Consider the following 20,907-nt stretch of genomic DNA (forward strand, 5'->3'; position numbering starts at 1 on the left):
AATGCTTATTTTTTTATTGGACAGTTTCCAGTAAAGCTCCTTTTTGTTTTCTGTTATTTTGACACTTTCTTTGCCACGCGTGCCAATGCTGCCGCAATTCCAAAAGCCAATTTCCTCATTATCCAACTTGCAGCACTTACGGGAATAGAGAGGTGGGGTTGTGGAGGGTTAAAGTTGGAGGGAAATGGAAAAAGGCCTGATGTGGTTTTCTCTAAAATTCCATACAAAGAACGAGGATGAGCTAGAGAAGGACTGAAAGGCTTTTGTTTTCCTTCCTTCTTCTCTGTCCTTCCTAAATACAGCTGATCAGCCTAACAACAGTAAATATGGTACTGAAAGCTGTATACTTTTGCCCAACACTATAAAAACACAACTGAAAATGAAAAACGTTAAGTCACTGAAAAAGAATGCCTCACGGTTTGGTAACACGATTAAACTGAGCTAACTGAAAGAATCATAACTGGAATCGCTGACAGCCTCTTGCCATCAATCATTTGTACAAACTCTGCCATTAGTAATCACAACAAACACCACTGAGCACAGCAACTTTCTGCTGTCTTACTCACACTGTGAGCTAATCAAAAAAATGCTAAGTGTGTTTAGCCTTAGCTTTGGCAGTATTTGTCAGGAGTGTGAATCAACATCATGAGCGTCGCTATTTCATATTCATGCAGAGGCCCAATGACACCTTGTCCTTTGCCTTCCAAAAGGCCTTTACTCAGCAGATCACCACCCCTGTAGAACCAGATGTAAAGTGAACAGTCTTCACCTCTGTGACATCAGCCCGTCACAATATGCCATCTTATGGGAGCAAGCCATCACAGAAGCCTGCCAAAGACCAGGGCTATGACCATGGCAGCCAAAAAACCAAGAAGAACAAATAACAATGGTGAATTTTTTTTTTTTTAGGTGGAAAAGAAACTAAATGTAAATATTTGGGCGAAAAGTCTTTTTTCAGCACGTCTTTAAAACCCCATTAATCCTTTTTTTTTTTTAAATACTGAAATATAATAAATGACTGTAATTTGAAGGTGTGATAACAATTATGTTTAGCTCTACAGAACTTTTTAGCTAGACAGACAAAGTTAGCATCTAGCTGGTGAAGAAAGTCAAACAACTAGCATGCTAAGACCCTAATTCTTACCTTAGGAGAAGGTGAAAACCAAAACAGATGTAAATCAAAAGTGAATATTGGACTTACATGCATAAGGTAGCCAGAAACACGACTCCATTGGGATGTCGATGTCCTGCCATGTCTCCTGCAAGCGAGACCCTGTTTGCCAACACGTTAGACATGTCAGGGATATGCCTCTCTCAGCTGGTTTTGAAGGTCTTCTGTCCCCTAGTGGCCAAAAACTAATTTTAAATTACATTTTCAAAAATGGTAATATATGTAATTTAAAAGCAAGTACATTACTTTACATTCTTTTAGCAGATGCTTTTGTCAAAAGTGACATACAATAAGTACACTGAACCTCCACAGGAACAAGAGCTAGATGTGGCCATGTCTAAGTGTAGTCTGAAAAGGTTGGTTTTCATCATGTAGCAAAAGATGGGCAGTAATGCTATTCAGACTTCAAGGGGAGTTCAGAAAAGTCAGAAGAGTCTTGCTGCAACAAGGACCCCAAGTAGTGTAAGAAGAACCAAGTCTTGGCCAGTCAACACCATTTGTAGCCTGAAACACAACCTGAGCACACCTGTGAGTAGACTAACATTCAAAAAGTTCCCCATTGCCTCAAACTTAACCACAATCAGAGATAAGGCTTAGACTCTGCAGGTAATTGTCATGTAATCAATCTAAGCATCATACTCATGGAAGACTGGTACTGGAAGACTGCAACAAGATAAAGACATAAACCTCAGGCACGACAATGACAGAGCGACAGACAAGCTTTTGCTGACTCCACGTGATCTCACCTTAAGTCATCGTCTAGCCGGCGTGTTATTCCTTTCCTATGTGCATGTATTAAGAAAGCCGATGACTAACACAGATGGTGGACGAATCAAATGAGTCATTTCAGTTGTATGGCCATGACATATACACATCATTGTCTCCGTTGGTGTGGGTTTAGGGGTCTCTTGTTGGCATTCCTATCCAACTGACTCCCCAAGTATGACTCATAGGCTTGTTACCCCCAGACGAAGCAGACTTTACTGTGCTGGCTTGTCAGTGTGCTATAGTAGGGAAATTTGGCGGGACGCTGCTTAGTATTTGGGGTTTGTCTGACTCAGTCTAGCCAGTCTTAAGCAGTCTGGCTGTGTGTATGTGGTCAGATTTCTGAACTCTGTCTACTCTACAGAATCACGATAAAATCTTTAAAACAAACAGTTTGTTTTGCAAACTCAACAGTCGCTCGATCACTGCACTGCTAGCAGAGGTTAAGCACTACGGTTGGTAATCTGACAAGTACAGTCATCAGGAACGTAACCTACTTTAAAGGAAAAAGAGGACATATTCCTCTGTACTGCTACCAGCATGTGTTTTTGTTTTCATCCTCTGGTCTGTAGCTGCATTCCTCTCCTGTGTGTTGTGCGAGACGGAGAGATTGCCGGAGAATGACTCACTAAAACCTGACCCAGCAGTGAGGTAATCACTGGAGGACGCTTGGAGTAAAAGTGAACTTTGATGGTGATGGCTGGGATCATGTCTAGGAATCCCCAGACAGTTTGGAATAGTGTGTGTGTGTGTGTGTGTGTGTGTGTGTGTGTGTGTGTGTGTGTGTGTGTGTGTGTGTGTGTGTGTGTGTGTGTGTGTGTGTGTGTGTGTGTGTCTGTGTAGGATGACATAATTTTTGTTCACCAGTCCAGTCCATGTGATGGCTTGTGTATGGCCTCCTGATGAAGACCCACAACCCATTACAGAATCTCTCCACACAAACTTGTTAAGTCAAATGGAAATAGATGCTCAACCCAGAAGTACAGCTGGTAGTTGATAATGTATAATTCTGCCTTTAGTTTTACATTTCTGATAAAACCAGAGAGGAAGAACGAAAGGATGAGTACTGTACAACACTGATGATGATGAATTCAGATATAGATTTTCTAATTCATTTTGCATAAATAATATTCCAACTAAATGTGACATTTCACAAAAAAAAATCTCCTTAGGTATGATGCATTGACAAATTTAGTCCACTAACAAAGTTAGTACAATTTTTGGACTCTTGAATGTAGGACACTTTCTTAAGCATTAAATATACACTCCCTGGTCACTTTATTAGGTACATCTATCAGTCCAGTTCAACACCACTGCAAGCTACAACCTCAATAGCAGTTATTAATAATACCTCTCTGACAGTCATGTAAAACTGAACACAATTATCTTTGTAAAGGTAGAATTTATGGCTGAGCTCTTGTATTGGGTTGCATCGGATTTTACAGGTGTCCCTTATAAAGTGGTCACTGAGTGTACATTTTTATATAACATGATTCTCTGAAAATGTATAAAATGTTGAGTTTCTCTGCTCTTCAGACACAGACAGCAGACATTGTTTGTTATGCAGCATCACCTGCTGGCTTAATGGAGAACTGCCAACATTACAGTAATTGACAAAAGATGAGACAAACGGCAGCAACACCGATACAGAACAGTGGACCTGTATACTGTTTATCAGAGCAAACAAATGTTCACTTTACAGTGAAATGTAAACTTAAATTATTTTTAAACTTTTTAAAAACTTAAATAAGCCACATTAAATAAATGGTATATTCACTGAGGTGTGTCATACAAACTGGGAAATTTGCTAGAAGAAGAACAAAGAGACAAAACAAAAGACAAAAGTGTTACACTTGGTAACGAAAAATAATAATACATGACTGTGTGTGTCACACTTTATCTTTGAGATAAGCTACAATGCAATGCAAAAAAGTGAGCATAGAGGACTGTGGGAAAGTGGCAGAGGAATACCAGGCACCAGGGTGCTTGTCTTAAAATAGTTTCACAATGGCTATGAAGACATCTCATTCCCTACTCATTCTTGGGTCATTCAAAATGCCCAAACACCCATTTAGGGTTTGGATCGCACAAACATCACTGAGCTAAAGTTATGAATGAAGACATATCAGCCAGAGCTTGGAGCACGTTACAGGAAACCAATTTCCAAACACAGAAAAGCAACACTGTCCCTATGACAAAAGTATTAAAGACAACAGATACGGAAGAGCTTGATCATTAAACATAGAGCTACAGTTCACCTGCTTGAACAGCACAATTATTGCACCAGATATATACAGTATGTGGGGCAACAAATTGCTGATTTTAGCCCTTTTTCATGCAACCGTCAATGAAACAGTGAGACATTCCTCAAATGCTCAATAAAGAATAAAAATAAATCAAAACTACTCTTTACATAATGCACTGTTCAGATAAAAATAAATATAAAATGTAAATTAAAGTGGTATAATATTAATATATTAAAATAAAACACTTCACGCTTTTCCAAGATGACATCTGACTATAAAAGAGGAAAATGACAGACAGCAAGAGTGAGAGTATCAGATGGTGCATGAGCATGTATGAACGATTCATTTTCATTCAAGTATCATAGTGAGTTGAGGAAGAAATTACCTTGTTCTAACAAAATGTGTAAATATAAACCTCATATTAATCTTAAAATCCAGCAAACAAGCAAAGTCCTTTTTTGAAAGTTTGTATATAGTGCACACAGGCACCTGCATATGATTCAATATTTACCAAGTTTGGACATTCTACGAAATTGTTCTTGCTATGCAAACTGGTGAGCAAAAGAAACATAGTGAAATACCAAAGCCCATGTTTGGGTACGGGGCCTCCAGTGATTGAGTGAGCTTTGACCTAAAATAGGTCTGAGAATGTGAATATGCTCTATGAATAGAGATAAAACAGACTGTGGAGGGCAAACAAAATAAAAAAAGATGAAATAACTTAAAAGGGCCTGCAAATAAACCTTCAGACATCAGCGCATGAAAATTAATTTTGTTTGGATGTTGGTTTGCAGAGGGCATGGGAAAATCCACACAAACAGAGAAGAAACTTTGGTTCTTTTGAACAGTAATGCAATCATGTTGCCTGTAATTTGAAAGCATGCCCTGTATTGTGTGGGTCTTTGTAGGACTCCAGCAAAAGAGCAGACAAAGGACCCAACTGGGAATCATCACAAATTATCTTTATGGATTTTTTTTATGTGTAAACTATAAACCCAGCTATTGTCATTTTTAGGGTTGCTACCACAGAAACAAATACCTGTTTTAAAATCTTTAGTCCAAGGCAAGTTTAAGACACAATTTTGAGATTAAAATTAAACAGAGCAATAATGTATAAAATGTAAGTCCTAGACTAGGACCTAGATTTGACTGTTCTGTGTGTGTTGGTCTACATTTGCCTTTAAACAACTGTCCTTGAGTGGGACGGCAATCACAAGCAAACATTAAACCTTTGTGTTACAGAAGAGAATACACATCTTAACATCACAATGTAGTTTAAAAGTGTATAAATATGCAATATTATAAGACTGAGGGGAATCTAATAGAGGAAAAGGAGAATTTCTTCAACTCAGATACTGTCAGAGATAGTAGATAACTGCTAGTACCACACTTTGCCCACTAGAGGGTGAACAACCCAGGCAACAGCATGGTAGACAACCAGAAGAAACATCAACTACTGAGATCTCTGTAACATCGCTATTGATATTAAAAATATATATTTTAACACCAAAGAAGCCACAAGACCAGATATTTACTCCACTTCAGATGCCTTAATAAAGAAAAAACTGGCGAGAATATTAAGGCTAAAACTTTCCAACTTCATGTAGCCTAACTGCTCTTATGATTGACGTGCTCAGAAAATAAAAAAATTTAGACTATCTTACATGCTTATTGTGTCACAGTGGAGCACTGGTGCATCACAGTGATCGCTGTTATGATTTGGGCTCTCCCGGCAGGGTGCCTGCGGTCCCTCCTCCATCAAACGTCAGAAACCAGTGCTATAAAACACATGAGGCCATACCGACCGCTCAAAGTCGCATATACCTCGTTAACCTGACAGCCTGCGGTCTGCCTCCGCACAGATAATAAAGCAGCACTAGATTTTGATGACAGAAAAGTGGAGAAATATGCCGAGTTGTGGGACGACTTAAATCTACCGGATTGAGCACAAGAATGCAAGAAAAGTCTGTTTTCTTTTTTCTACAGATATTTGTGCCGGATACATTTTACTTGTGCGGATTAGTTTCTGTTGTTCCGGACTTTGAATTGACTAATGTCTAATGGGCGAACACACATTTGGATTTCTGCTGATAACACAAGGGACAGCCACAAGAAAACGAATTAAGTAAGGAGTTTTTCATCATTAGTTCCCAAGGAAGTTAAAGGAAACATCAGCAGAGCTAATCAGTTTAATTTGACACTGACCTTGGCAGTCCTCGCCTGTGAATCTGCACATTTCAACTACCGAGCGAACCAAATGCAGAGAGAAAGATGCATTTGGGCAAGGCTTTACTGTTTGTCCTCCTCCTCAACTGCGCAACTTTGAGCTCATCTCTGTCAACTTGTGCCACCGTGGATATCGACCATGTGAAAAGGAAGAGGGTCGAAGCGATACGAGGTCAGATTTTGAGCAAACTCCGATTGACAAGTCCTCCACAATCTCTCGGACCGAGTAAAATCCCTTATCAAATCCAAGCATTGTATAACAGCACCAAGGAGCTACTGGAGGAACTTAGGAAGGATCGGCAGCAAAGTTGCGGTCAGGACAACACAGAGACAGAGTACTACGCCAAAGAGATATACAAATTCAACATGGTCTACGGACCGCCAGAGAGCAGTAAGTATTACGATTATTTAGGTAGCTAAATATATACAGTATCACTTTCTTGTTTTAATGCCAGCAATCAACAGGTCCGTGCGTAATAACGCACCAAATAAAGAGTGTACGCCTAAAGCCCGAGCCAGCCAGACGCATCAATATTAAAACTTTGGCTAGGTTCCTATGCCATTCATAAAGATCGGTAGTATTTATAGCTTGTAGTTAAGCAACTCTTTATCACTGTGTTTTTGGTCTGCTGCACATTAAAGAGCCCCTATTTGAGACATACATATCAAAACACTCTGCTTTGAATATAAAATAATAAAAAGATGTTTCTTCAATGCAAAGTGTGTGTGTGTGTGTGTGTGTGTGTGTGTGTGTGTGTGTGTGTGTGTGTGTGTGTGTGTGTGTGTGTCCCGGAGGCTTCAAGTTTCCACATCACAAACTATTGACTTCCAAACTAGTTGTGTGATGTAACATAATGATCTTGTAGGTACACATGTTAAACTCAGATGAATGTTCAAACAGCCTGCTAGTGTTAATATCTGCACAAACATCATTCGGGGGGGTGGGCTTTCATATAAATATTTGTAAACCAACATTCTTTTTAAGAAAACACAAACGGGTTTTGTGAAACTGAAAGGTGAACTTGCTGTACACTTGAAGGATGTGCTTTGTTACTGTCGTGCTCACCAACCTGTTTTAACTCTGCACCAGTGTTCCAGGAAAGTCGCTCTCCTCCTACTCCTGACTCCACTCTTCCTCCTTGTTTTTTTTCCTCCATGGATTCTGTCCTTCCTCCAGATGATCCCACTTCCTTTTCAGTCAGGCCCAAATGAGAGCGACATCTGCCCAGGAGGATGGGGATGCCTTTAGGAAAAGGAGTAGGAAAAGTTAACAGAGGTGGACAGCAAAAGTTAGATGATGGAAGGACCTCCCCATTAGTCTGGAAAGAGGCATCCCTCTCTCCCCTGGAGTCAGTCTGTTCAGGAGGAGTGGGGTCCCATGAAGCCCTCGCATACATTACTACCACCCACCTCCCCATTGAGATGGAGCTTAAAGTGACCCCACTTCCTGTCTTGGCCAGTGAATTAACCACACGGGTGGCCCCTGAGAATGAGATCACTTTCTGCACTGCTCAGGTTTAACTTTGCTAAATTGAGTGTGAAACTGAACCGGCATCCATCCCCTTAAACGTGAATGATTCCACTGTGCCGTCATTTTATTGCCTCTAGGTAACATTTCACTGCTCGGTTAGTAATGAGCTTTATTTTGTTTGTGAAATATTTGTTAAGAATATCAGTAAAAGGCCTGTTAGGCTTACTTTTTTTTTCTCCGATTTGTGCTAAATCTCTATATGGCACGACTATTTCCTCCTATAGAAATAAAAATTATGAAATGGAAAACCTGTGCTGAGAGGGACATGTGTCAGCACTTGAGAGAGATTCATACAGCATGTGGTCCGACTGAGTTTGGATTACTGAGAAAGTAGAATAGGATAAATGCTGTGCGTGTGTAAGAGCCAAAGAGGGCCTCATGGTCCAAAGCAAAGCCAAGACCATTGCATCACAGTCCCTTTGAAATCAACAGGTGTTACTCAAAAGACCTATTTTCCCTCAGCAATGTTCTGTTTTGAATCTCACAAAATAGTTTTGACAAAAACAGCAGGCAGTAGGTGCCTCGAGTTGGTGTGGTGGTTTCATTGCTGGATTCAGAGCCAAGAATGGATATACATACAAGTACTTTTTGTTGGGTGTGCATGTACGGTTGGGTTAAGATCATAGTTTATTTTACCGTAATGTGGTCTTTATGCCGATTAGTTTGATGCGATAAGCTGAAAAACAAAAGGCAGAAAGTCAATAGCATAAGAGCTGAATTGACGTACAGTAAGCATCTGTACGAGTGTGTGTGCACTAGTTAACATCACTACTTCTCAAATACTTAATGTGCACAATATTCTCCAATATTTATTTTTTAATCAAGCCTAAAACTGTGGAATTGGCATGGCGGAGTGTTATTTTAATGTGTCCAACATGATCTCATACTTGGAAATATGCATTTTGTCAATACCCTGTATATCCACATGCATACACTGAGCCTGCTCTCTGAGACTGGTTAATGTGATTTTCATATGCTGGAGCTGCTTTTCTTCGGTTAAATGACAAAGAGACCAGCAGATTAACACTATATATTGTGGATACAATACAGACATTATGACTTTCTAGGTAATCTTTATCATTTTTGCACTTTCATAGGAAATAAATAAGGTTTTAAAAGTTTAACTTTTCCAAATCAAAACTCAAAGCATATACAGCAGTTTTACTTAAATGAATTTGAATGGGAAGCTCATCTCTATTGTAGCCTGACTTTACAGTATTTAATAACAGGTGTATATTATACAGGTGTACATACATGTTTTGTCTTGTGCTGCTTTCAGTCTTCTTATCAACAGCTCTCCCACAAATGATGCACACTTCATATATAACTTGAGATGACAGATGTTTCCACTATAGGAATGAACTTTCTTTCGTTACAGATGTATGTGCATTTAGCATTGTTTTGGCCAAATGCAACAAAATGTTTCGACAAACATTTAAATGTCCCCATCAGGTGCTGGTAGACCAATTTCTATACCTTTGCTGCTCCCAGTCTTTGAACTAAGCTAAGCTAACTGGCTCATGGCTGGAGCTTCATATTTACCGCGCAGACATGAGAGTGATATCAATGTTCTCGTCTAACTCTCTGCAAAAAAGCAAATAAGTGCATTTCCCAAAATGTCAAACTATTCCTTTAAAATCAGTTAGACTGTAGGTAGACTGAGTGAAGCAAGTTTTATGAAGACACAGCCACCTTCGTGTGTTGCCCCTTGTGGTATAACAGGAGCTGGCTTTGTGGAATAAAGTTTTGACTCTTAGCCAGTGACATCACTTTATTTCCCTCAGTTAATGTGGGCAAACACACACTCACTTTTTGATGATTTTTGAAGGTAAACTGTTGACCTTTGGTGGATCTGAGGCAGCTCTGTGAACCAACACAAATCCGTGACAGGTGCAAATGAAGCAGAAAGCTGCTGGAAGACTGGCAAATTACTACATTGAGAGGCTGGACTGCGATCATCGGAAAGATTTCCTTTTATAGCATGGTACGCATACAGAATCTGGCATATGTCAATGACTGAGGTTAGGTTGTGGAGAAGTCATCATGGTCAGAAAGGGGTTTGGGTCCAAAAAGTTGTCAGTGGGACCAAGGATAGCAGGGTTTTGATACGCAGATACCAGCAAGGTGAAGTCATAGTAAGCTCAATAATATTGCTATTTCAATTACAACATTTCATTTCCTCCAAATATAGACAAAATGTGTTGGAGAAACACTGAGGAATTTTGATAAAGCAGGCAACCACACTAATCATTCACTGTGGGCTGATAAACGTACTGCCAGCCATTAAAGAGTGAGCAAACCCAAGATCATATTTTAGGAGTGAATGGGTTTATAAGTCTTCTAGCATATAAAAAGAGAGTAAATCCATGCCATTATTTTCATATTAAAGTATCACTTTATTTCTGAAGCAATATGATATCTAAAAAATGAAAAAATACCAATTACATTGCCATCCAGAGTATGAAATTATTACATGTTCTTGCCAACTCAGTTAACAAAGTACTGTACCTTTTTTTTGTGCACAACTAAAATTACTCTGGCATTGAGCGGATAAAAGTTTGATCCAAAGAAACACCTCTTTTAACCCAGTCCTCTAACAGAAGAGTATTTTTCAAAATTGTGTTGTTGAAGGAGACAGGCTAAAACAGTGAGTGTTATTATATAGAGATGAAACGAGTTGTCAATTAAGTATTCGATCACGAGAAAAACTACTTTTAAAACCAATTAGTTATTGAAGTAAAATTTCATGGAAAAATGCCTAAAAATCACAAGTTTCAGTGTCTCAATTGTAAGAATTTGCTGCTTTCATTTGTCTTCTTTAGTATGATTCATTTTTTGGTTTTGGAGTGTTGGTCGTACAAAATGAGCAATTGATGAAATTATTTTGGGCTTTGTCACTACTTTCTGACAGATTAGTGGATTAATAGAGAAAATAATTGGCAGATTAATCGATAATGTAAACAATCATTAGTTTCAGCCATATTCTAATGTCAACTGCAGACATGCGTTTAGACCTAACATTTTGTTTTGATTTATGGTGGCAACACCTTGTTAATTATTTTTGTATAGCTTCTTACCAAAGCAGCTAAATGGCTGAATTCCATTTACATTACATGTCATTTAGCTGACGCTTTCATCCAGAGCGACTTACAATTGCTATATATGTCAGAGGTCGCACACCTCTGGAGCAACTAGGGGTAAAGCGTCTTGCTCAGGGACACATTGATTGATGTATCGCAGTGGGAATCGAACCCAGATCTCCCACACCAAAGGAATGTGTCATATCCACTGCGCCATCACCACCCAGTCACCACCCATTTACCTGCTTTGGTTTCAGGGTCGTGGTATTGTTCATGCTGGCTCACTGCCACTGCTTACTGGGACACTTAAATATGACAGAGCTATCGTTATTGGTCTTAGTAACACCTGGAAATGTTCCTACTATGACAATTTTCATTTAAACTGTTAAACACTCATATGAAGGAAATCATAATGCAATTATCTGTAATAATGTTGTACAGAGGTCGTGTAGCATTTGAGGTCTGTGTTCGGGCATTAACTGCTTGTATTGCATCTGACCTTGATAAGAACTTCCAAGCCTGTTCTCTTACAAAACTTTTATTTTATTCTCTCTGTTAAAGACGATCTGCTCTACTGCCCAAAAGGCATCACCTCTAAGGTTTTCCGCTTCAACGTCTCCGCCATGGAAAGGAACTCAACTAACCTCTTCAGAGCAGAGTTTCGAGCCCTGAGGGTGCCAAACTCAAGTTCCAAGAGGAATGAACAGCGGATTGAGCTCTACCAGGTGTGTAAAGGTACCGTCTCCTTGTCCTTCTACCAAGATCAAAGGCAAAGCTCACAGCCAAGGCAACAAGGAGTTTCAATGTCTTCTTTTCTGGAGTGTAATCTTTGTTTTGTAGATAGTTATTCTAGTCTGTCAAGAACATATCTTACATAAGCTGGGTAGTCATTCTCCACCACATGATTCCGGGCCCTAATTGACAAAGAGACCCAACGACCAGATTGTGGTTGCAGGCATGGGTAACAGCCAGACCAAAAGCCAAAAAAGCTCAACAGGCCTGCAGAATGTTAGTAGAACCAGGACAGGGGTACTGTTAGTGCAGTGCCGGCAACCCAGATTTAAAACAGTCCTCATTTTGGTTATGTACAGGTCTTTAACATTTAGTCCTCAAAACAGTATGCACGTTTATTAAGCTGTTAAAAAGGACTCTGGTCTGCTGACTGATGAAATGATGCAACACACTTCTACAGTCAGTTGTAGTCAATGTCATCAGGTCCCTGTTTGTAATGTCCTTGGCATTAGGATCCAATACAAAGATAATTATTGAAATAAAAAAGAAACAAATCCCACCACATACCAGATACTCTGGTCGGGAGCAATGTCATGACTAACCCAAAAGGACAATATTACCAATCACAGAATAATACTATAGGCAACTGCCAACATTAACTCCAACTCAACACCAAGCGACAAAAAGAAGAAACACTAGATGGCAGAGGGGTATTTTACAACAACATTGAACGCAACACAGGCTTACGGAGCCAGACCAAATGCAACACTCCCGTTGCTGTTTATCCGACAGCGGCAGCATGGTGTCTCAAGTGCAGCTAGTCTGCTCTGTGTCTTTAGCTGCAGACTGTTGCACGTTGACGTCCTGGTGCTGGATTCCTTTCCAGTGAAATACAGTCACACTTTAATCTGTTTAGCTGTCAGCATTTTAACCATGTTTAAGCCAGCTAACATTACTAGCCAACGGTAGGTACTGTTTAAAAACTGCATCGCGATTCATTTTTTATCTCAACCGGTTGTAATCTTTACACATTTAAATAGATTTTTATCTATTCACGATGCATCGTTACATCCCTACTAATTACTCCTCAGCTCAGGTTAAAGGTGGGTGGAGTATATGATGTCACCTGACTCCATGAACCATTCAGAAGGCTAAAGGTGTGATCTGCACCGCCCTAAGGCTGTGATCACACTGCCTGTGTTGGCAAAAACGCAGGTCTTTCCATTCATTTTGAATGGAGGTAGGGCATTTAGGCTACGACGGGGGTTGCCGCAGGGGGGACACTCAAAAAAATGCAGCGGGCCTGCAGCAAAAAGTTGAGACTGACTCGGAGACTGACTTGGAGAAACGCAACCCCACGTCACGCTGCGGTGGCCAATCATGTAACCGGCGATCAGACTTGTCAGTGTGTTTTGTTTGAGCTATGGTTTGAGGCGGTGTGAGAATCCCATACAATAAACGGGAAACGTCACTGCCATATTGCTGCCACAAGAAAACAGTAATTGTGAAATATAAAGTATACTTGTGCTTTGTTGGGGGCATAAGAACAGAACAGGATGTCACACAAATGGGGCTGTTTCATTGACATTCCCAATGCCGGACCACCCAGCAGAAAATCACCGGATCACTTTTCTTGGTGTGAATGCCCACTAACACGTGCAACAAAGCTGACAAGTAAGCGAGATGTCAATCAAGGTCTGTCTGAATACATGTATAGTCCTGTGGAGAGATCTAATGAGCCAAAATAAGCAAAATCATCATGGTCCTTTTCAACATTTTAGAATTTAAAAATACTAATCTAAAAAAAATTGCCTCTTCATCCACTTGGGGCACATTTTTAGCTTAAGGGATGACAATGTCAGTGCTAACATGTTAGCATTAGCATTATGAGCATGTTAGCATTTACCTCAAAGCATTGCCTCACAAGTACAGCCTCACAAAGTGACTAGCATGTATTTGCTGCAATTTTATTAATGTTTTCTTTATATGCATGCCCCAGTAATCATATTATCTTACCTCATAGCATTCATTTCAATTGATCAAAACTGTCTTCCTCTGGTACCAACGTCCTCTTTACCTCCTGTCCTATGTCCGCTCTATTCTACGTGTTGAAGCTGTTTCAGTATTGAAAGAAAACCTTTCAGAGTGACCATTATTATTATTGCTTCGCAGATTGTGAGGCCAAATGAACACATTAGGAAACAACGCTACATTGCAGCCAAGAACGTGCTAACCAAAGGTAATCCAGAATGGGTCTCCTTCGATGTGACTGAAACAGTGCGGGAATGGCTGATGAACAGAGGTAAGACTGAGGTTACTGTCATTTTTTGTTTGTTTAAATGCTATTATTAAAATATATATATATATATATATATATATATATATATATATATATATATATATATATAAAAATGTGACTCATATCAAGTTTTAAAGAGGGAGACTTGTGACCTGGGCTTCTTTTTAGAAATCCTCTTTTCCATTGCCATCAGGAACTAATCTCGGTTTGGAAATCAGTGTGCACTGTCCCTGCCACACCTTCAACCCAAATGGTGACATCATTGACAATGAGAAAGAGGTGCTGGAGGTAAAGTTTAAAGGTGGGCTTCAACAACATTTAGTGATTAAGTTATATATGCCAGATGTTAGTTGCTCTTTTGATCTAATGTCTGTAAATGTTAATGTCTTCTTACCATTTTACCATCCCTCCTTTCAGCTTAGATGCAATGGATTGTGTTGCATATTTATGTGGTCCTTAGTACTACAATTTACAAGATTTATTCTTTAATATATATTTTTTTAAATATGCCTTTATTCTGGTAAATAATTTGGGGTATTTGGTACAATATGGTTTAGGGGTGTTGATGATTGACGTTATATTGTTGCCTTATTCAAGATTTGCCTCAGAGGACTAAGAATAAACTTAGAAACAATTTAGCTTTTACAAACAGTTTCTTTTTCTTTTTTTCTTACTGTTTTCATGTCTGCATTGTGTAAAATTATGACAGGGATGACAGCTTGATAGTCAATCATTTTGCAAATTGTATGCTCGAATTGAGGGAAACTACGAAAGAAAAAAGCCACTAAATATTTGGTTTGTGTGCATCATGTCTATAATTAGGCGTAGATGGAGATGAGGAGCACAGTCGCTTGGATCTGGATCACCTAAAGAGGAAAAAGGACCAGTACCTGCCTCACCTTATCCTCATGATGATCCCACCCCACCGCCTGGAAGCTCAGTCCACACGCCGACGCAAGAGAGCGCTGGACACAAACTACTGCTTCTCGTAAGGATATATAAATCATCTTTAGCACTAGTGTGCAATGCTGTAGTACATTTAGTCTTTTGGTTAGTTCATCAAATCTAAATTTGCTAATTGCAAAATTGTGGAAAATCTTTTTTTCAGCTTATTATCATCATACATGGAATATCACATGCATCAGATTATACACGTATCGTAATATCCCAAATATATGCTGTAACAAACTGTCTCTGGTATCCCCCACATATGGCAAAGAATATGTGGTAACACTTTACTTGAAGGTATCTACATAAGAGTGACATGACACTGTCATGAACACATGACACTGTCATGACATATGAACCCTAACCCTAACTTGTCATGACAAAAACCGAATTATACTTAATGACAGAAGCGTTATGTCATAAACGTTTATGACTTGTTTATAATGTTTATGATACGTTCATGACAGTTTGATGTCACTCTTATGTAGATACCTTCAAGTGTAACCGAATATGTCAAATATTAGAAGCAGCAGTACAAAAATTAATTTGGGGACTAATTACACTATTGTTGTGCTTCCTCGTCACAGAAACACAGAGGAGAGCTGCTGTGTTCGCCGGCTCCACATTGATTTCCGCCGTGATTTGGACTGGAAGTGGATCCATGAGCCCAGTGGTTACGATGCCAACTACTGCTCCGGGCCCTGCCCTTACCTGAGGAGCTCAGATACAACACACAGCTCGGTAAGAAGCACCCATCAGGGATAAAGATAGAGATTAAAATTGAAAATTACACAAAATATAGTTTCTCATTTACTTCAGCCTTGCAGATAGTTCTAATTTTGAGATACAGTATCCACCTCTGAGACCTCTGCCTCCACCTAGAGGTCTTCATGGGACCAAAACATTAAAAATTTTTGGAACTACTTTCTACTGAAAAAATAGCCCCTGTATGTCCAGCAAACACATCTAGACAAGCAGACAGCATTATGTAGACCTTAATCTTCCAGAAAATGTGAAAAAAGCTTATTAGAATTTGTCAAATTGTTTATTTGGTCCTTGATAAGTCTCCATGATAAATTCTCAATAATATGTCTCAATATTAAACAATCTCTCCTGTGTGCTTTCCAACAGCTGCTGAGCCTGTACAACACTCTGAATCCGGAGGCATCGGCCTCCCCCTGCTGTGTTCCTCAAGACCTGGAGCCCCTCACTATACTCTACTACTCTGGACGGACCCCGAAAGTGGAGCAGCTCTCCAATATGATCGTCAAGTCTTGCAAGTGTAGCTGAGAACATGTGAAAGGCGAGGTAGTGCAGCAGGATTTTACTAGGTACTGACGAAAACCCATGCTCGTTGACTTTTGAACTCTTAGCTGTGACAATTTCTAAAACTGACCATGTGGCCTCATGGCTTAGATCTGAACACCACTCTGGAGGTCACACATTTTTTAAGGATGCAGATTTTCATTTTTTTTCTTGTTTTGTATTTTGTTTTCCTCCCACTCTGGATGAGAAGTAGTTATTTTCAGTTCAAACCAAACGTTGCAATCATAGTATGATCTTAAAATATTTCCTTCAACATTTGTGAAGGTGGACAACACACTCCTAAAGCTAGACTGCAGAGAGCCCGGTACAAATCTATCTGTGACAAAGTGGGAGCTGCTTCATTGACGATAACTGAAAGGGACTTATTTTGTGGTATATTTTCTGCTTCAGAGTTAAAGCAAATATTCCACAAAGTTATAGTCTCCATGTTGTCAGTAGAGCAGCTTTCCCGTCTCTAGCCTTGGGATAATATTGTTAATAGTCACAAATATAGATTGTGCTCTACTGAATAGTCGAAGAGTCCTTTCAGGATGGATTTTACCTTGACTTAAATTCCCTTCCTTTCAAACAGTGGACATTATCTTCAAACATAAAAGGAGAAAGGACAGACTTGCTGCTGTATCCAAACCCATAGCTGTGGTCAGGGAAAAGGAGAGCTGAGAGAATGCCTGCTGGATTTGCAATGGAAAGTGAATGAACAAAGAAGTTGAGCCAAGCTTTTCTTTTTTTGGCCGGCCAGCAGCAATGGCCTTTTTTTTGCGGTGCATCTATTAGAATGGATGGAAGAAGAAGAAGGGGAGGAGGGGACCTGTATGGAAGTGAAGAACTATGATGGAAACAAGCCATGAGCACAATGCCATTCACTGGAAGTTCTCATCTCTAACAGGTTCAAATTATTTATGGGATATCAAAGAATATACTGGAAAGGAACATGTGTTACGCAACGTTTTTATGGGATTTCTTTTACATTAATAGCAGATTTGATCCATTATGCAACTTGTCATATAGTGATTGTTTCACTAACTGGGACAACGTTTGACGTAAACTAAGGGTACTGTTACATTTCCTTGTGATTCAAGAAGAATATGCAAATGTACAAATTAGTTGGACCTGTTGTATGTGATCCACTATATGTTTGACTGAAGTCTATTGTTATTAAAAGGGGACCATCACCAGAAAGATAAATCAGAGCACTTTTCTCCAGCATTAATTGGAAATTTCATGTCATTTAAAATGTTTACTTCTTTTAAAATCATACTCGCCTATCACCTCACCTGTGCATCACTCCAACCAGCTGACCAGGAATCGCATGTGTTCCCAAAAACACTGCAGTCTTTCATTCCCTCTCGGCTGCGTCTCTGTTTGTTTTGGTGCTCTTTTACAGTGTGAAGCCCTAATGGAACAAAAAAAAAAAAAAACGAAGAGGGAGGGGAAAAAGTTATTACATGACAGTGGCTGGATGTACAGTTAGACCTAATTTTTCTCTGTGTCAGGAGAACGATTCTGAATCCCTGTACTGTTTGACATTCACTCAGTCAGTCATCTTACCTTTAGATGACATTTAGGTGACTTTTTTTGGCAGTAATATTGTTTGATTGACTTGTTGATCGTGATTGTTATTAAAAACACAACATGCAAAACTTGATTGAGCCCTTTTTAAATCTTAAGTATCACTCCAGCTTTGTATTTTATTTAGTAAATAATAAAATGTAGGCTAATAGATCTGTAAAAACATTTAACTCAAAATTAGGAAATGATGAGTTTACCCACTGGTCTTGTCTGCCATGTTGAAATGCTATTTAAAATGCTATTTTCTCATAATGTTTTGGTTCCATACAAACATAATTTTTCTTACTTGGATCTCACCAGTCCCACCTGTTTCCTGCAGAGCCTTTTTTTCTACCAGAGTAATAAATTTAACTTCTCTTCCTTTGGAATTGTTGCTTAATAGCTTTCCCAGGCAAAAAGCAATTACTCTTTTTTTCAGTACATATTAATGTGCAGTCATCTCTTTATTTTCTTATTGTTCATAAAATAGTTACTATAAATCACATACAAACATAAGAAGCATATTTTACATGTAGTGTCACTTTCATGAAACCCTTTAATTCATCAGGAAGACCATTCCAGTGGACCCTTTGACCTTTGGACAAGAGCTGCAGTGCAGAGTATCTGGTCCAAAATAAATGTATTAATTCCTAACTTATTAACATTTGAAACTGAATTAACATACTCATAAACCTTTGTGTAGGTGCAGATATGATGGCTTATGTTAGATGCATACCTTTATTAATAAAAGAGAAAAGCAGCCTGGACCTAACCCAAATGTTACTTTTAATGGTTTGTAATAGGTCTATATAGCATTACTACATATTTTATTACCATTAATAAAGCCTTAATTAAGGGCTGGTCGCACACATTTTTATGTCATCTTTCCTACTGGACTGGACTTTTTTGTTTTTTTTGGGGGGGGTGGGGGTGGGGGGGGGTGGGTTTGAGCTAATGTGGACTGACAAGTAGCCAGAGAGAATTCCCTTTCTCTGTGTGCCCGTTATTGTTCCCTGTCACAATCAATCAGAGATGAACCATGATAGAAACACAAAGACCAGAGGGCATGACGAGGTCTAAAAACAGGGGTCGGGGCTTTAATGGCTTTGCAGACAGCCTTGTACTAACAAACACACATTTCTGGTAAAGAGCAGCCGTGCTCCATGCATGATTGATTTTCAGCAAAAGCCCGCAGAAGTCATGCCACTTACTTACATTTAAGTCCACCACTTGTTCCCTGCTAGAAATGTGCGGTAATAAAAACCCAGCAATGATTTCACAAATTTAGTATCACATAACTGCAACTTCATTTCACTGTTTACTTCTTCAAATCAGTAAATGCAAACAAAACTGGGTTTCACTGGGTGGACTTCCAGCATGAGTAAAATTATATAGCTGATTCTTCCAGAGTATGTTTTCCCATGCTGGTGTAATGGAAGCAGGCTGGGGGGGTTAGCAATGGCAAGGCCTCTTCTAACAGAGGCAGTAGCTTGGCTTGGGTCTTTCTATTCGTGCAAGGAGTCATTTTGGCTCTCGTAGCAGTTATAGCCACATTGTTCAGCAAAACATCTTAAAATGTGAGACAGTGGTTGTCTTAATATTCAGTATTTGGTTCTACCAAGGTGGCACATTGAGCAACATGACAAAAAAAGAGTGGTTGTTGAATCATTCATAAACTGCACACCTTAATGGATCCTAAAAGAACCTTAGCAAGGCTAAGCTCTTCTTTAATGGCATACATCTTTCTGCTGAGTCTGGGCTTTCATTTATAGCAGAAGGACACTCAAGGATGGTTTGAAGATGGAGATAAGGAAGCTGACTATCTCAACCCCAAACCTGCAATAAAGCTATTTCCAGCTCCCAGCTACTGGATGAGCGAGCCATAATCTGATTGGAGTTCAGGATCTGTTTCTGGGGTTGGAGTCTTGACTTTTTCAGAACGTGCTCTTCCAAGACCTACCAATGATGAATTGCATGACACGTAAATGCACAGAGGTTTGGAAAACTGTGTCTGCTGCTATTCCCTGAGCAGATTAACAGATGTGGACGGAGAAAAAAAATTTAGAGGGGGGAAGTAAGAGACAGACACAGAGAGGGAAAGTAGGTGTGTGTGTGTGCGTGTGTGCGAGAGAGAGAAAGGACTGTTGCTGCAATAAAATCATCAGGTCACATCAGACCAGTTCTCAGGCCCCAGGGTGGAAAGAGTTGTGTAATTCAGCAACACACACACACACACACACACACACACACACACACACACACACACACACACACACGCGCAAAATAAGCCAGTGGCCATAGTTACTGGAAAAGAGTGTAGGGGTGAACAAATATGTAAACACATATCAACTTCATAGACCTTTATAGCTAAACAAATGAATGGGAGGTCTGGATCAAACTACAGCATTATATTACAGCACAGTGTGTGTTTCCGTGACAGAGGGATGGTGTGCGCGTGTGGAGAGAGAGAGGGAAAATAGAGACTGTGTGAGAAAGGGAGAGAGACAGAGACAGTGTGAGATTATAATTTGCATACGCTTTAAATCAGGATACGACATTATGTACAATTTATTACTCTAGGAAGAAAAGAGCCAAGTTCGCAAGTTTGAATTACATACAGTAAAGGACTGCTGGTTTAGAGGTGGAGAGATGGTAGAAACAGGCAAAACTGTGGCCTTTAAAGCACAACGACTATATGTAACTTTTAAAAGAATAGAAAAACATTCTTCAATTTTTGCAAATGAAAAGCCAAATCAAGACTTATAAGCAATAGAATTCCGACTTTTTTAATTGAAGGTGCTCAGGCTGCATTGAGACCGAAGACAAATGTAGGGTCGTCCACCCCAAAAGTTGAACCCGGCTTAATCAATTACATGCAAGCGCACATTTCTGGTGGATTCATTTTGTAATATTTTCGCCACTTTACCTTGCTGTCAGACAGCCCTTTCCGACAGGGAACTGAAGCAGTTGTATACATTTAAGCTCTCTTCAAAGCCACCAGACTCCTTTGACAAAAACAGTAATTTTACCTTGCA

At 39.5% G+C, this 20,907-nt stretch overlaps 1 protein-coding gene across 1 annotated transcript; it reads left to right on the forward strand.

Annotated features, from left to right (window-relative positions):
* Positions 1-5,979: 5,979 nt before the first annotated feature.
* Positions 5,980-17,969, forward strand: LOC116066112 (transforming growth factor beta-3 proprotein-like). Its single transcript, XM_031321948.2, has 7 exons — positions 5,980-6,799; positions 11,581-11,744; positions 13,924-14,053; positions 14,244-14,351; positions 14,873-15,038; positions 15,586-15,739; positions 16,130-17,969. The coding sequence occupies exons 1-7, from the start codon at positions 6,454-6,456 to the stop codon at positions 16,286-16,288; spliced, it is 1,227 nt and encodes a 408-aa protein (XP_031177808.1). The 5' UTR covers positions 5,980-6,453; the 3' UTR covers positions 16,289-17,969.
* Positions 17,970-20,907: the final 2,938 nt, after the last annotated feature.

The sequence above is a fragment of the Sander lucioperca genome, chromosome 19, assembly GCF_008315115.2.
Source record: "Sander lucioperca isolate FBNREF2018 chromosome 19, SLUC_FBN_1.2, whole genome shotgun sequence".
Classification (NCBI taxonomy): domain Eukaryota; kingdom Metazoa; phylum Chordata; class Actinopteri; order Perciformes; family Percidae; genus Sander; species Sander lucioperca.

What these genes read in the sequence shown, in the direction of transcription:
- LOC116066112 (XM_031321948.2), top strand. Translation starts at nt 6,454, where the DNA reads ATGCATTTGGGCAAGGCTTTACTGTTTGTCCTCCTCCTCAACTGCGCA. An exon ending in AGCGGATTGAGCTCTACCAG is followed by an intron (nt 11,745 to 13,923) that starts GTGTGTAAAGGT and finishes ATTGCTTCGCAG; the next exon opens with ATTGTGAGGCCAAATGAACA. An exon ending in GCTGGAGGTAAAGTTTAAAG is followed by an intron (nt 14,352 to 14,872) that starts GTGGGCTTCAAC and finishes GTCTATAATTAG; the next exon opens with GCGTAGATGGAGATGAGGAG.